General features: G+C 33.9%; 1 protein-coding gene across 3 annotated transcripts in view; it reads left to right on the forward strand.

The window, feature by feature from the left end:
• Positions 1–13,323, forward strand: part of LOC109048378 (neuronal PAS domain-containing protein 3-like) — a 407,723-nt gene that overhangs the window by 242,479 nt on the left and 151,921 nt on the right. For all 3 annotated transcript variants that reach the window (XM_042743215.1, XM_042743217.1, XM_042743216.1), the window contains one exon: positions 8,417–8,594. In XM_042743215.1, the coding sequence (XP_042599149.1) occupies positions 8,417–8,594 (178 nt within the window). The remainder of the gene's footprint in view (positions 1–8,416; positions 8,595–13,323) is intronic.

The raw sequence follows: 13,323 nt of genomic DNA on the forward strand, positions 1-13,323 counted from the left end.
GAGAAAGCGAGAGATCGACTGCTCGTCCTCTGTCTGTCTGTCAGCCAGCAGTTAAAGGTTACTGTAATCTGAGCCATGTAACACTCGAGTGGACCTAAGAAAGCTCCCTCAGTTAATAGCACGGGATGATGGCTTAACCCTCTGCCTCATCTGAAGAGACCAGAGCAACGCTGAGGGACAGCAAGAACCTGCGCCATCTCACAAACATACAGTGTGTCTGTTTGATTTGTGAAATTAGAAGACCTCGTTGTTTGGCTGACAAATATAACTCTGCCACCCCGAGCTCAGCTAGTATCAGAAGTGGAAACTTTCCAGAAGTCTTTACCCAAAAGCATTCATTCGGTTGAAGTAAGGTGTCTTCATTCATATTGTTGGCTTTTATTATAAGATAGATAGTCATTAATTTGTAGAATCAACCCTGGGAACATCTTTTGTGATCTCATATTAAATTAAATATTACATATTTAACCTGGAATCCACCCCTTGGTAAAAATTACTCACATTGTTTAAAAATAAAAAGTAGATTAGTTAGTTCCAATAAATATTTTATTTATATAAACTGTGTGTGTATTTATGTAATGTATATTTAAAATGTTTATATTTGTGTAATATTTGTCATATTTGTCATATTTTAAAATAAATAATATACAGTATATTAAATATTACATAATATTAAATAGTGTTGGACGTAAATAATTCCAGAAGCTTGTTCCCGAAAGCGTTCCAATCATCCAGTTGAAGTGTCTTTAATCTTATTCTTGGCATATAGAAGTACATATATATTTATATATGTGTGTAATGTATATTTATAAAATTAAATTATAAAATTGTGTGTGTGTGTGTGTGTGTGTATTTGTATTACTTTATAACATTTTTAATTAATATATATATATATATATATATATATATATATATATATATATATATATATATATATCTATATATATATATAATTTATTTATTTATTTATTCATTCATACATACATACATATATATGTTTAAATTTGTATAATATATAAAATGCCCCAAGCTCGGCTAGTATCGGAAGTTGAAACTTTCCAGAAGCCTTTTCCCGAAAGCATTTGTTTGGTTGAAGTAAGCTGTCTTTATTCATATTCTTGGCAGTATGCTTTTATTATAAGGCAGATAGTCATTAATTAACAGAATCAACGCTAGGAACATCTTTTGTGATCTCATATTAAATTTTAGCCCCGAATCCACCCCTTGGCAAAAATTACTCACATCGTTAAAAAATATTTAATTAGGCTGCAGTTTATTGGCGGCTCACGGGGGAGATGGGATTTGCATGAGGCAGGTCGCCTCTCGTGCCGGTGAGGGAGATTGGATGTGAGTGGAGATCACGGGGTCACCGGCTCAGCCAAGGACTCCCATTTTCCAAGGTCAGACAGGTAGAGAGGTGCTCCCCTGGGTCTCTGCTCACACAAGACAGCTCCGATTGGCCCTTAATTATGTCCTACCTTTAAGCCACTGCCGGCTTTTGTTTTTCCAGGGATATCTCTCCTCTCTTGTCCACTACAACAATGGCGGTGCTTTTCGAGGAGCCCTATTATTATTTTATAGACTCGGTAATCAGATGATTTACTGGGAACCCTAATGGATGAGACCGCGTGAGAAGCAGAGGTTAATCATAGTGGTGTCAATCATCGTTTATAGTGAAGACTGTGCTTGTGGTCCAGCAATACGGCTTTTTCATGGCTGATCCTGATATTTAGAAAGCGAGGCAGCTTGTGGTCTTTTTAATGAATAGCATGAGAAATGAAAAGAGATATTCAAAGTTTGCTTAAATTCACATGTATTTTACATAATATTGAATTGTTATGAAACTTAACACCTTCTTTTTCCACAATAAATGTATTTTACTAAATATTTTAATGTAGTTTTATACTACATATATTCGAAATATTGATTTATGAAGTTTTAATGCCTACTTTTTCACAGTGAATATATTTACAGCTTTTTTTAAATGTTTAAATAAATTGTATATATTTTTATATAACTTCAACAACATTCAGCTATGAATGATCATTGTATAGTTATTTTTAAAAATTATAATAATAATAATTGCAAAAAATGAGTAGTATTAGTAAAATATTAGTAAAAAAAAGTATATATTTTCATTTTATTTTTAAAAATATTACATTTCTAATCTATTTTTTCACTAGTATTTTACTAATACTACATGATACTCAAAAAGTTTCTCACATAATAAGAGTGTTGTTATTTTTTTTATAAAGTTTTTTTTTTTTTAGTTTTTTGTTATTCAGCTCTGCTGTACAGGTTTTTTTGGTTCTAGCTCTTGGCTATCCGTGCGGTAGGGTTTGCATAATTTAATTGGGACTATTAGTTCCCAGCTGGAACAAAAACAGAAGGACCAATGATTTGAACCCCGCTCGCTCTATCTCAGGGTCCAGACAAGCTCTCCCCGAATTGCTTTATGATTCACAAGCGTTATCAATTGATGGGAATATAACATGAATCATTTATTAAAAGAGTAATTACATGCTATGAAACGTATAATGTTCCATTTAGCACATTTGTGTTAAATGCGTTAATTAATTCTGAACCCTCCAGCCAACATCAGTTTATTTGATTAATACTTTTTTTTTTTTTAAGTCACTGACATTTTAAGAAACTGAAAGGAATTTCTCCCTCCCCTCAAATGTGTTTAATGTGCTTTTCTGTCCCTGAGGATTTTAATTTTTGTGTCTTTTCCAAGTTTAGGCTTTTAATAGTGGCACTGCTTAGAAAACACTAAAATTATGAATAAATGCACATTTTACACATTTTTACACTTTTTAAATTTATTTTACTTTTCATGATCATTATATTTTTACAATATATTTTAAATAATAATTTAAATTTTTCAATTTTTTTTATTTTTTAAATTTATTTTATTATTTTTGGTAAGTTGCACTAAAAATTTACTTCAAAAACTCTATGGCAGTGTGTGCATACAAGTGTTTTAAAAATCAGAAGCAATTTACAAGCAACTCGAGAGCCAAAGCTGAAAAGCTAGGGGTCATTTCAGGCATCAGATCTTTGCTATCTCACATCAGCACTTGCAACAGCCGTTTTATCTTAGCAGTGAATCATGATTGTGGATTTGCATGCATGGACGGGGCCAAAATGTTCCTGGACTCCAAACAGGTTAACTGGCAGGGAGCGTGAGGTGAGAGCCATGGCGGCGCGTGTTTGATGCCAGCGAGTAATTGTGTCATAATGTATGAGACGAGAGCTGGCAGCTTTCTGTTGCCATTTGGAGGGGTTCAGTGACACTTGACATGCCTCTTCAGCTTCACAGAGCAGAGCAAGAGAGAGCGCTGGAGTAAATACAGGGAGCTTATGCTTGCTTTTATGCAGAGACACCGGAATGAAAGAGTTGGGCGGGGTGAAGGGCAGAAGGGGGCGGGATGAAGGGGGAGGGGTCAGTGCTTCCAGAGCCACTCAATCATTAAACTGAGAAGAACTGATATTTTTTATTTTTTTAAAAAGGGGCAAAATGTGCAGAGTGGAGTCAAATGAACCTCATTTATCAGTATGACTCTGTTGGAATTGAAGACCTCATACTTAATACTTTCTTTTCAAACAGTTTAAGAAAGCATTCCAAACTTTAGTTTTGTTTAGTTTGATATGAATTTAAAAATAATGTATATATAAAATAAAATATAATGTGTATTAACTTATAACTAGAGTAAAATATAGTAGATTTATTTGGAATTTTGAAATAAAATCATTGTATAAAATAGAATGAAGTAGAATAGAAATATAACTACAGTAAAATACAGTTTTTATACTTGGAATTTTAAATTTTTAAATATTTAATTAAAAAAATTATTAGCTTAAAAATAAAGTGAAAATAAAATATGATATTTATTAAATTGAAAATAAAGTAAAATGTAGTTATTTATATGTATCTGGAATTATATTTTTTAAAATAAAATATATAATTAACTTAAATATTTAATAAAATATAATATTAAAATTATGAACTTAAATAAAAATGCAATTATTTATATTTATTGGAAAGTTTTAAAAAATTATAAAAGTGATGTACTGTATCAATGTAAAGAAAAAATATAGTTATTTGTTTTATATTAGCAGAGTATATAAGCAGAGGTTTATAATGAAAAAAGTGGCAAATAAACCTGAACAGTTTATTGGGCTTTTACACCATTTCCTAAGCAGTCGCAACACAACAAAACATTTGAGCTGGGGTCAGTGGACCTTTGGCTCCGCTTCTAGCTCCGCCCACACAAAAGAGGAAATATAGCTCGAGCAGCAGAAAGAAACCGCCCATCATGTGATGAAATTTGACAGCTGGGTATTATAGCTTTGATAGAGCAGAACAGTTAATAGGCGATAGCTGACATTTCTGAAACCTTGCTAATTAAGGGCTTCCTTCTTAAACTCAAGCATAACGTCAGGGTTTTTTCTTTTCTTTTTTTCTTGTCTTCTCCATTTCCTCTCTCTCTTCATGTTTGTAAAATCAGGTGATTTCATTAATGCGTGCCAGTCAGTCTTAATAAGCCAGAGGAGGGGGGGGGCTCTTATTGAGTGACCTTCTACAAAATAAGCATGTTGCTGGTGGGCTCCGTCCGTGGCCCCACTCCAGCGAGCTGGGCCTCATTTACAATGCAAAACCTCCTTCTGTAATCCAAGTGTCCTTTCTGCAATCACAGAGCATAATCTGCTGCTCTCTTGTTACAGACAACACTTTACCGCACCGGCCGCCACACGATGAATATCAGAGCCGATATTATTTTCTCTGCGCATTGTTCGCCCATCTTCACATCGCAGAGATTAAGGCAAGACGAGAGCTTTGTGCAGCCACTTGTGCTGAAAAGTGGCCTCATTCTAATACTATTAAAATAGTCACCGGGCCGTGTGCGTGAATTATAATGATACAGAAGGTTTGTCCGCTCTCACGTGTAAAAGAGAGATAGCTTTACATTTCATCTTTGTATGGAAATAGATTTTTTTAAGCCTTTATTATATTGTGTTTACTTGCTGGGAGGCTATCATCTATTTTTTTATTTTTACTTTTTACTTTAAAATCAATCTGAAAATCAAAATTGACACTATTTACTTTATTAATATATATTTGTAGTCCTATTGTAAATAATTTATCAGCTGATGTTTTCCTACTTTTATGATAATTGAAATGTACTGCTACTGCTGGTACCAATCACACATCAGCTGTTTATTTATTTATTTATTTAAAATTAGTTTGGTTCCAAATTTGTTACCATAATTTAATTCAATATCTTCAATATTTTTTAATGTATTTTCATTGTAGAAAATAAATACATTTATTTTTATTTTTGTGTATTTAATTAAATATTTTTTATTCATAATTTTATGTTTTTAATAATGGAAAATACATTTGTTTATTTATCATAATTTAATTCAGTATATTCAGTATATTTTATATATTTATTTTCAATGCACTATATATTGTAGAAAATGATTGTGCAGTTTTTGTGTACTGATCATTATTAAATATATGAGCTCACCTGTAGTGCTGCTGGACTCTCAAGGTTAAACAAAAGTGCAAGATGTGATTTTCTTTTCTTTTTTTTAAGTGAATGGCTTGTTTCTTCTTTTTGTTGGGATTGGACTCCAGTTGTCTGTAAGCCGGTTGAAAACCTCAACCCCATCTCTTTAGTTCTTCAAAAAGAATCTTCAATTCTTTGCTCTACTGGATATAGGAGGAATGTCAGTCTTCCAGAGAAAGATCCAGAAAGTCTTGCTTGGATTGTGCCTGCAGCTTCTTGATGCCCAGGGACAAAAAAAAAGGAAAAAAAAAGAAGAAGAAAAAAAATCAGATGTGCAGTTGGGTTTCTAGTGTGTGAGAGGCCAAACAGTAAGAAAGAGACAAAGAGAGCTGGAGAAGCAGACAGACAGTTGGTGGTCCTGTTGAACAGTTGTTTTGGTTTATGTTTCCATGGATTTTCTGTGATTTTTGCTGTTTGTTTTACAGTAAGAGCCCAGTAAAATCTTCTGTTTAAACTGTGGAGGTACACATTAATTCCTTCAGTATGCATTCTTGTGAATATTAGACTCTTGGATACACTTAGACTGTATTTTGGATAGTTATTTGACTTATATACAGTGTTGGGGGTAATGCATTACAAGTAATGTGGGTTACGTAATCAGATTACTTTTTTAGTAACTAAATTTGCAATGAAATATCTGTGTTATTTTTTCAGCAAAGTAACCCAAGTCACTTTGCTTTCCCACATTTATTTACAGACAGTTAAAAATAACTCATGTTTTTTTATTATTAAAAGACAAATAAGAATGCCCAGCCCAAGTGACAAAAAGTAATGCATAAGTAATGGATTGCATTACTTTCTGTAAAAAGTAACTAAGTAATGCAATTAGTTACTTTTTTATAATATTTTTCTCTCACTTTAAAAGAATGACTATCATACATTTTTATAATGATTTACAGAAGACACCCACTACAATGGCATACATTGTAACAATAGCTGACAATCATATAACCAAAAAATCTTGTCAGGTATATTTAGAACAAGAGTCATTAGATGACATTAAAAGACTCTATTTAAAGGGATACTCCACCCCAAAATGAAATTTTTGTCATTAATCATAAACCCATGATGTTCCAAACCTGTAAAAGCTCCGTTCGTCTTCGGAACAAAATTTAAGATATTTACAATGAAAACCGGGAGGCTTGAGACTGTCCCATAGACTGCCAAGTAAATAACAGTGTCAAGGTCCATAAAAGGTATGAAAGTCATCGTCAGAATACTCCATCTGCCATCAGACGTGTAATCTGGGTTATATGAAGCGATGAGAACACTATTTGTAAGTGAAGAAAACAAAAATAACGACTTGATTCAACAATTCCTTTGTCAACATATCACCGTATGCTGCGTGTGCTCTTCTGTATCATCCACACCACAAGGATGCGCTGTTTCTATGTGTATTTAACTTTTATTTGAAAGAAGACAGCGCATCCTTGTGGTGCGTATGACACAGAAGAGCACATGCAGCATACGGTGATATGTAGAGACACAGAGGAGACCATTTACTTACTTTTCTTTTACTTGCATTTGACATGTAAATAACCTGTTGGTAAATGTACACCTTCAAAAGTGTTCTTGCATAGTTATTTTGTTTCTTCTTTTTTGTTTCTGTTTCATTTTCTGATGATCGGACAGCAGAACGCTGCATTAGCAGGAATATCCTTAATCAACAACACAGCATTGTTCTGTTTTACAGTTCTAGCATTGTGCTGAAATAACTCAAGCCCTTGTCTCTTTATTTATTGTTTCTGCTTGGAATAATAATTTGTGAAGCACTAAATTGCTTTGAGGGATAGGACATTAAAGGGATTATTCTCATGTAATCTGCAGGTCCCTGTAGACGTGAAGCTGATCACAGAACAGCATTACTCAAAACACAACAATAGCATGTTTAGGAAGCGCCACAGCTACTTTAACTGTGTTGTTGTTTTTTTTCTTGTCATCCCCAGTTAGCAACAGTAAATCCGTTTTTTTTTCCCGCTTGGTTAGTGGGTGTGTTTGTTTGTTGGTTAGGCAAATGCTAATTATTTGATTATTTGGACGAGCTCTCTCTCCCCTAAAGAGTAGAAAGTTGCATCTCAGCGAGCTGCATGGGGAGAGACAGAGGAAAGCTCTGGAGGGAGGATTGAAGTCAAAATAAAAAGAGCACAAGCTAGAGTTACAGAAAAGCACATTAAGCTCTCACTATGAAAGATAGTCGGGTAATACTTCATACTAACCTTCATGAATAAGTCATTAAAAGACTTTATATAATGCTAAACAGATCATATATGAATTAAAATGTCATGAGATTTTTAGCTGCATGAGTGTATATGAAATAATGATCTGATGAGAAATTTGCTGAAGCTCACTTGGCAGAATATTGCGCTTGCAACACCAAAGTCAAGGGTTTGATTAGCAGGGTACACACATACTGATGTGGATACATAATCAGATTTGATAAAAGTGATACAAATATATAAACATTTAAATATATATATTATATCATTGTAATTGTAGTATTATTGAAATACTGTATTTATTTATTCATTTTTGAATTTGCCTTCATTTTTATATTTTCAGTTTTAATTTCAGTTCTAGTAATTTTATGTGCTTTTGTTTTCAGTTTAACAGTTTTTTTTTAATTTTATTTTAGTTAATACTTAATTTTTAGTTTTCGTCATTTAAGTGCTTGGTCAATGCAGCATTTCTAAGGTTTTTCCAGACTTCATCTGTTTTGTTTTATTTGAACTTGATTTCAGTTAAATGTATTTTAATTTAGTAGTTTTAGTTAAGAGTAACAGCAGTGTTTCATGTTTTTTTTTTGACTAATGTGTCTCCGGCTCTTGTTTGTGCTGCTGCAGGTAGAGCTGACGGGCAGCAGTGTGTTCGATTACGTTCACCCGGGGGATCATGTGGAGATGGCCGAGCAGCTGGGCATGAAGCTTCCACCGGGCAGAGGGCTGCTGTCTCAGGGCGGCGGGGCCGAGGATGGGGGCAGCTCTGCCTCTTCTTCCTCTCACTCTGAGACACCTGAGCCAGGTAAGATCAGGAGACTATGAGCGGCCTTGCTGGACAGGTTAGAACACGTGGGTTTAGAAGTTTAGACATCATTCGCACTGTGTGCATGCAACGGGCAACCTTGGGTTTGTGTTTTGTGTACTAATCTCTCGAGTTTGGTTTTGTGTTTTGGCTCTTTTAGATGTTTGATTTTATACTAGTGAGGTTTTGTTTATTACTTATTACTTTAAAAATCTTATTTATTTTTATAGTTTAATATTATTTGGTTATTTTATTATTTTAATAAAAAAAATAGTTTTGGCTCATTTTAAAACATTTCATTTTACTTTATTTTATTTTTATTTTTATTTTTTTAAATAATTGATTCTGGTTCACTCATTGGTGAACAATTCCACTTCACGTCGAAGTCCTTGAATGCAAATGTATATTATTATAATTTAGTTTTTAGTCACTTTTGGTTAATATTTAAAAAAATATAATTATTTATTTTACTTTATTCTTGAATATTATTTAATTATTGTATTATTTTAATATTTACTTTTAGCTCTTTTATTTTTTCCACTTCACGTCCTTGAATGCAATTTTATATTCTTATAAATTAGTATTTGTGTAAGTTTGGTTAATATTGTAAAATATTTTTATTTATTTTATTTTATTTAATATTATTTTATTTTTTAATATTTATATTTGGCTCTTTGTTTTTATTTATTTATTTTTTTTTATACTTTGTTTCTGGAATACATGATTCTGATATACTCAATGGTGAATAATTCTGCTATTTCTTGTCATTGGTTTATTACCGACATCATTTATACCGACCTTAGTCCTAAAATGTGTATTTTTTTTCTACAAGACTTCTGGTTTAATGTGTGGATTCTGTGATTTGAATCACAGTTTTTTTAAATAAACATTAGATGCATAATTTCAGTTTAAATATAAAAAGAATCATTTGCAATCATCTATTACACTGTTGCTTTGAGTAAAGCTTTCATTCAATGATCTTGAAGCTCCAGATTTTGGCTGTATTATTTGTTTGTGTTCTTTATTTAGTTATTTATTTCTTTGCTAGTCTGTTTATTTATTGATACCCAAAGCCATGTGTCTTTCTGAAGTCTGTGTTATAAATAATGCTGCACCAAGTGGTCAATATGATGCTCAAACACTGTGAGTGGACCTTAGGTTGCCAAAAGTGTCCGTGTGTGTGTGTTAATGGCTTGTGTGACATGATATGCCTGATGAGTGTCTTCCGCTCGGACCCGAACTCTCGAGGGGCGGCCCGTGTGGCGGCAGCACTGTAACACAGGCTTACCCTGCTCCCGAATTTAATTAGAAGAATTGTATAGCAGGGATGAAAAGAGGTGACATTCCTCATTGGAATTCTTTTCAGGGCTCTTATAGACTTTGCCTTCCAAATGTTCCCATTTTCATTGTGTTGTACTGATGATAATTTAAGTATTAGGGGAAAATCCATTTATAAATTAAACAAAATGACTTGATATCCATCAGTCCCCGAGTTCATCAAGCTGTTCAAACATGAGGGAGATTGGCTGGTCGGCCCGGGTCTTCCGAGAGCTTCAGTAATTAGATCTGCCAAGGATTTATTCTTTGCTGATTGGAGCTTTAAATTAATTGAAGTTCCACATTTGTGGTTTTGTCCTTTTCGTGGCGTTTTCTTTTTCCTTTTTTTTTTTTCTAGCCAGGCAGAAATTTCACACTGGCAGACTCGAAAGTGTGTGTGTGTGTGTGTGTGTGTGTGTGTGTGTGTGTGTGTGTGTGTGTGTGTGTGTGTGTGTGTGTGTGTGTGTGTGTGTGTGTGTGTGTGTGTGTGTGTGTGTGTGTGTGTGTGTTTGAGTGTTAATTTCTTGATGAGAGTGAGTGAGAGGGTCTTTAATGGTTAGAGGGCTGGTCTGACGCTGAGATTTATTTGTGTGTACGCAGAATCATTAAAGATGTGCTTTACAATCAGATAAAGGGCACCACGGCCTGTCTTCTAACACCAGAGCTTCATTTATAAATTATGAGGACCAGAGACACATACTGTACAAGATGTTTGTGGGGGATTAAAAGCGTGTGTTTAAATCCAGCTGGTAGCATGATGCCATACCTAGGCAAAATTGGATTAAAATCAATGAGGTTGTCTACATTGTAAGCTTGTTGGTATAGATTTGTTGCTTTAATTTTTTTGCATTGTATCGAGCCCCTGAAGGGGCATGCTGGTAGATGCAAGGATGCAAGTAGATGGTGGTAGATGCAACATTTAGATTTTTAAAATGTTTTGGAGTTTGCATAAATCATCTGTGTTATCTTATAAACCTATTGTGTTTCTCCAAGAATCTTTGCATTCTCTCTCAAAATTTTTGTGATGGAAGTAATATGAGGTGGGAGGAAAAACTGTATTTGAGTGCTTTCGCAAGTGAATGTGAAGCTGCTTAGGGGAACGCAATAGTTTTACCAGAGAATGGAATGAAATGCATTGTTTCTTTGGGGAACGTAATACTTTTGCGAATGTAAATGTTTTGTGAGATAATGCAAATGGTTTAATAGAGAATGCACATTTTTTGGGAGAATGCAAAGTTTCTTGGGGGAATGCAATTTTTTGCAAGAGAATGGTAATTTTTTGCGAGCAAGCGAAAGTTTCTCGGGGAGTGCAGTACTTTTGTGAAAGAACACAAGTGTTTTATAAGGGAGCGCAGAGGTTCTTGGGGAAATGCATTACTTTTGTGGGAAAATTCAAGTGTTTTGTGAGAGACTGCAATAGTTTTGTGAGAGAATTTAAATGTTTTGTGAGCGAGGACAGTTTTTCTGGAGAACGCTAATGTTTTGGGGTAATGCAGTAAAGGACACAAAAGCATTGAAATTTATTTTTTCCTCCCATCTAATAATTTTCAGGCACTCTGTAGCACTGAGATTTTCTTGTAGTGTAATATTATTTTACTAGTGAAGATGATTCTCTTCTTGGCTGGTTAGCACGGGACATCGCCCCTGCTGGCAGATACAGCAACTACATCAGCTACAGACAAAAATGTTTTTTAATTAACATTTTTTGTTTTTGCAAACATTTTGTTATATTATTGTTAATGTTTTGCCAGTGATATTTCTTTCTGCTTCTTGACTTTTATATTTACCTGTCTGCTGTCCCTGGCGTCACATCTGTGTGCCAGCCGCGTTACTGTCATTAAGATGAATGAATGGGAATGCTAATAGTTATCTTTCTGCAGGTATAATAGCCCTCCTTGGGACACAAAATCTCCCTCTTGTGCTCTGTTTTTCTTTCTCTCTGAATGAATGGCAGGCTGAACAGTGTTTAAGGTGGAGTCAAGCGTTTCACCTCCTGTCACCTCCCTTTGTATGTGTGTGTGTCCTGCCTCTACACTCGTTTTTTCCTCCTTTTTCTGCCTATGATGTCACTTGTTTCATCTGCTCAACCTGCAGAGTAAATTGTGTTATCAACAGCCTATTTTAAATATCTGGCAGTGCGGAGGGGAGAGCGAGTTTTCCCCTCATCACTGGCTCCATCTCTCTCTCTCAAGGGCATGACACGCCGGCAATAAAGCGGTAAAGACGGCGGTATTTTTCTTGAAGATCGTAATCCTGCTGTTTGTCAACAAGAGGCTTTTGATGATCGTGAAAAGCAGCCCCCGTTTGTGCATTAATAAAAGAAAACGATTCAAGCTTCATTTGCAATGAGATGAATTTGGAAACAGACGCCTGTGACATCTGTCCAATCGGCTCTGGAGCAGAGAGCACATCACTCGCCGCACTGCTTTTAGTTACAGTTCCTTTAACCTATTCATTCCTTTTAAAGGAGCGTTCATTCAGCATTAGATGTTCATCTAACGGCTAACAAAGGAGAAATCTTTTAAATTGGAAGCGTGCATTCTTTACTTAATTTCAGAAAGTCTTCATGTTCAATTTGTTTTATTTGTTTTGATAATTATTAGTACTAGTTTTTGTAGTAGTAGTTTTGGGGAAGCTTCTGTCTGTCTATCTATCTATCTATCTATCTATCTATATTGTCAATTTGTTATATTTTTATTTTATATTTTATTTATTTAAAAATATTTTGTAGTAGTAGTGTTTTATGTTATATAAATGATCTAAAACATATTTTAGGTATTTTATATCATTTATATAGTTATGATCACACTTATGAACTTAATTAACTTTAAACAGCAATAAATACCCGTTTTTAGATTATAGCTACAAAAAGCACAGTGAATTATTTATCATTGGAATCAGCGATTCTATTCTGTTGAGCTAGTTCATAGAAATTATTCATTTGAATCTAAAGACACACATTGTGTACATTAAACTGATATTTAACTAAATTAATATAGAATTAATAATAAAGAAAATTGTATACAGCTCAACTGATATATGGTCATAGATGTATATTGCATCTTTGAATGCATCTTGTCAGAATTTAAATCTGGAATTCTGCATAATAGAATTATTATTTAACTTATTTTAAATTTATATCCAATTTCAATTATTTAATTTATGTTTTAATTCAAATATTCAAATATTTTGGTTTCACCTCAGTTATAATGGACACACAAAGTCCAGTGTAATGTATGCCGGAATACACTGAGAAACAAGAGATGTGGCATTAAACAATGATAAAAAGAACAAGATACTATAAATAAAGGGAAAAAAAACACCTGAATTAACCTTTGGCAGTGCTGCATGTGAGGATGATGGACTGAGAACATTGTGTGAGGAGCGGTCGGTCCCAGCGCAGCGTCCAGAG

The sequence above is a fragment of the Cyprinus carpio genome, chromosome B17 (genome assembly GCF_018340385.1).
Source record: "Cyprinus carpio isolate SPL01 chromosome B17, ASM1834038v1, whole genome shotgun sequence".
Lineage (NCBI taxonomy): Eukaryota > Metazoa > Chordata > Actinopteri > Cypriniformes > Cyprinidae > Cyprinus > Cyprinus carpio.